Source organism: Mus pahari, chromosome 7 (assembly GCF_900095145.1).
Source record: "Mus pahari chromosome 7, PAHARI_EIJ_v1.1, whole genome shotgun sequence".
Taxonomy (NCBI): Eukaryota; Metazoa; Chordata; class Mammalia; order Rodentia; family Muridae; genus Mus; species Mus pahari.
The window spans coordinates 82,370,423-82,373,544 of record NC_034596.1 but is presented as its reverse complement, the minus strand read 5'-3'; the positions used below and the strand labels follow the sequence as shown (position 1 = coordinate 82,373,544).

Here is a 3,122-nt window from a genome sequence, read left to right as displayed (position 1 = left end):
ATGAATGTAAAAGTTGAACAAATATTTTATGATTATTTGATTATCAAAATACTCAGTATTATTAATATGTTTGATATATAAAATGCATTTAAATAATAAAAAAGTTTAAGAAAAAAAAAAAGACTGGAACCAGCAGTTCTAACTCTCATCCTTAATGAAAAGGAGAGAAAGAAAACTGGCAAAGATCACACCTCTACCCCAGGGAATGTAGTTTGATCTTTCTTTCTTTTTGTAAAAAAAAAAAAATTATTTTTATTTTATGCGCATTGGTGTTTTGCCTGCATGTGTGTCTGCATGAGGGTGTTGGATCCCCTGGAAGTGGAGCTACAGACAGTTGTGAATTGCTATGAGGGAACTTGGGATTGAACCCTGGTCCTCTGGAAGAGCTGCTGGTGGTCTTAACCACTGAGCCATCTCCCCAGTCCTAGTTTGATCTTTCCAGCTAAGTGAAATGGCTTTTCTACTGCGCCTTGTCTAGCAATGCCTCATGTTGTGAAAATCTGATATATTGCCTCAGTTTCTTCCGAGCCGCTTTCTATCACTGGGTCTTCTTTCTTGTCCTCAGCTTTTATCTCTGGATTATACTCCTGTAATCCTGCTGCTTCAACAAATTTTGCCAAGGTCAAGGAATCAGACTTTACTCCACTGTGCCCTTTCTGCTCAAAGAACAAGCCCTTGTTGTCCCTGTAGGGAAGACTGATGCTGCGGCTGAACAGTGGCTCTTCGATCCCCAGCAGCACTCGGGTGTGGTACGATATTGCCTGAAATAAAAGGAAGATTTTTAGTGGGACTAACTTGAAAATACAAGGAAATCAAGGCTTCATTCAGTTTCCCATGTCTCTTGAAAACTAATTACTTATATTCTTACAATGAGAGAATGAAGTGATAAGAAAGCTTTAATAGGCTTACAAAATGGCCTTGGGAAACGAAATTCTTTATTTTATTTTATTTTGAGACAGTATTTCTCTGTATAACCCTGGCAGTCCTGGAACTCACTCTGTAGACCAGGCTGGCCTTGAACTCAGAAATCCGCCTGCCTCTGCCTCCCAAGTGCTGGGACTAAAGGCGTGCGCCACCACTGCCCAGCAGGAAACAAAATTCTTAAGTGCTGCATCCTCTTGAGTGATAGGACAGCTTGTGTGAGTCACACCCAGCTTCTGTTTATGCAATATTTTGGGAAAAAAACAAAATGAATAGGGACAAATAGATTACTGCCAAGATTCAGAGACTAGGGAAGGGCTGACAGTGATGGGGACCCAGAAGTTTGAATTTGAGGAAACTGATTCTTTGGGGGTAGGTACATGCCTCTAAGCATTTATTAACATCCACAGAATCACACAGAACAGAGAATGACTTTACTGCACGAAACTGAGAAAAGTCAAGTGTTGGGTCAATAGGCTGGACTATAGATGAGCATTACAAACTTACAGTATAATCACTCTGAAGTGGTAGGCAGGAAAGAGGCTGACATGCATTGCTTTCCCTTTGGAGAGTATCTATACAAATATAGATACTGTAAACCTTAGGGACAAAACCAAGTGTATACAAACATTGTGCTTTATTTGGTAAAATTGTCTCTTAAAAAGGCATATGCTTATTGATGGAAAGAGCCATGTTTCTCACTGTCATAGAAAGTTACAAATAGGACGTGGGTCTGTGACACTAGGGACTATATGTGCTTGTGTCCTCATTCTCGCTGACACCAAGCCTGCCAATGTCAGCCGGTGGGCCTGCTTATGAGCTTGCAAGAGGTGGATGAGTGGCCCTAGAGCATGCTGCCATGGTGGAGGAGGATGGGCTGGGCAATCCAGGTTAAGAATAGGCCCAGGGGGCTGGCAAGATGGCTCAGCAGTTAAGAGCACTGACTGCTCTTCCGAAGGTCCTGAGTTCAAATCCCAACAACCACATTGTGGCTCACAACCATCTGTAACAAGATCTAACACCCTCTTCCAGAGTGTCTGAAGACAGCTACAGTGTACTCACATATAATAATAAATAAATCTTAAAAAAAAAAAAGAAAAAAAAAGAATAGGCCCGGGAACATTCCATAGGACAGCCTTGATCCAGGGAAACTCTACACACCCTGGTCCTCACAGACCCGGATGCTCCCAGCAGGAAGAGAGTGGCACCACTTTCTGGATGTTAACATGAAAGGGTAATGGCATTAGCAGTGGCATGGTCCTCTCAGATTATGTGCCTCCTCCACTCACTCTCACTGCCAGGCGCCCAGAGCACCTTCACAAAACCAGGGGCCTGGAAGAGCAGGAACTGCCCAGGTACAACCAGATGGTCTTCGGCGTACCAACAAAGGATGTGCTTGGGCCTACACAGGCACCTTCAGCCTTCCTAGTCTATGCAGCATATGCCTGCTAATGATGGCATTCCTGCCTAGAATGAATTGAACTGGTGTCCAATATAAATGCTACATCTAAAGAATTTTAAGGAGGCTATGATATTGTATGGTTTGCACTTTCTGTTTTCTTTTTAATACTTATTTTTTTTTTAATTTTATGTATATGAGTACACTGTTACTGTCCTCAGACACACCAGAAGAGGGCCTCAGATCTCATTATAGATGGCTGTGAGCTATCATGTGGTTGCTGAGAATTGAACTCAGGATCTCTAGAAGAGCAGTCAGTGCTCTTAACTGCTGACACATCTCTTCAGCCTGGCTTGCACTCTCAATTTGTTAAAGAAATGTTAAATACTTGGGCTAAGCAGAATAGGGCTATCCCTCCCCCTCCCCCCCCCACACCCAGACTGGAAAGGATTGGCATCAGCTATTCTAGAAGCTGGACAATAATTACAGTGGTTGTTGGAGGCACGAAGCCACAAAAAATAGAACAGAATACAGTGAGGGGGATAAATTTTACTAAAGACCAACTGCTTGGTGAAGGGCGTTTTACTGATTTACAAGAGCAAATCCAATCTGATGATGGTGTCATTGAATAATGTCAAGTTGTGGTTTTAAGAGCCTGGGGTTTAGCCAGGCAGAGGTGGCACAAGCCTTTAGTCCCAGCACTTCGGAGGCAGAGGCAGGCGGATTTCTGAGTTCGAGGCCAGCCTGATCTACAGAGTGAGTTCCAGGACAGCCAGGGCTACACAGAGAAACCCTGTCTCAA

The 3,122-nt window shown here is 43.2% G+C and overlaps 1 protein-coding gene across 1 annotated transcript in view; it reads right to left on the bottom strand.

Moving 5' to 3' along the window:
- Nucleotides 1–485: 485 nt before the first annotated feature.
- Nucleotides 486–3,122, bottom strand: part of Samd15 (sterile alpha motif domain containing 15) — a 7,647-nt gene continuing 5,010 nt past the window's right edge. The window contains exon 3 of the mRNA XM_029540545.1: nucleotides 486–761. Within this exon, the coding sequence (XP_029396405.1) occupies nucleotides 486–761 (276 nt within the window). The remainder of the gene's footprint in view (nucleotides 762–3,122) is intronic.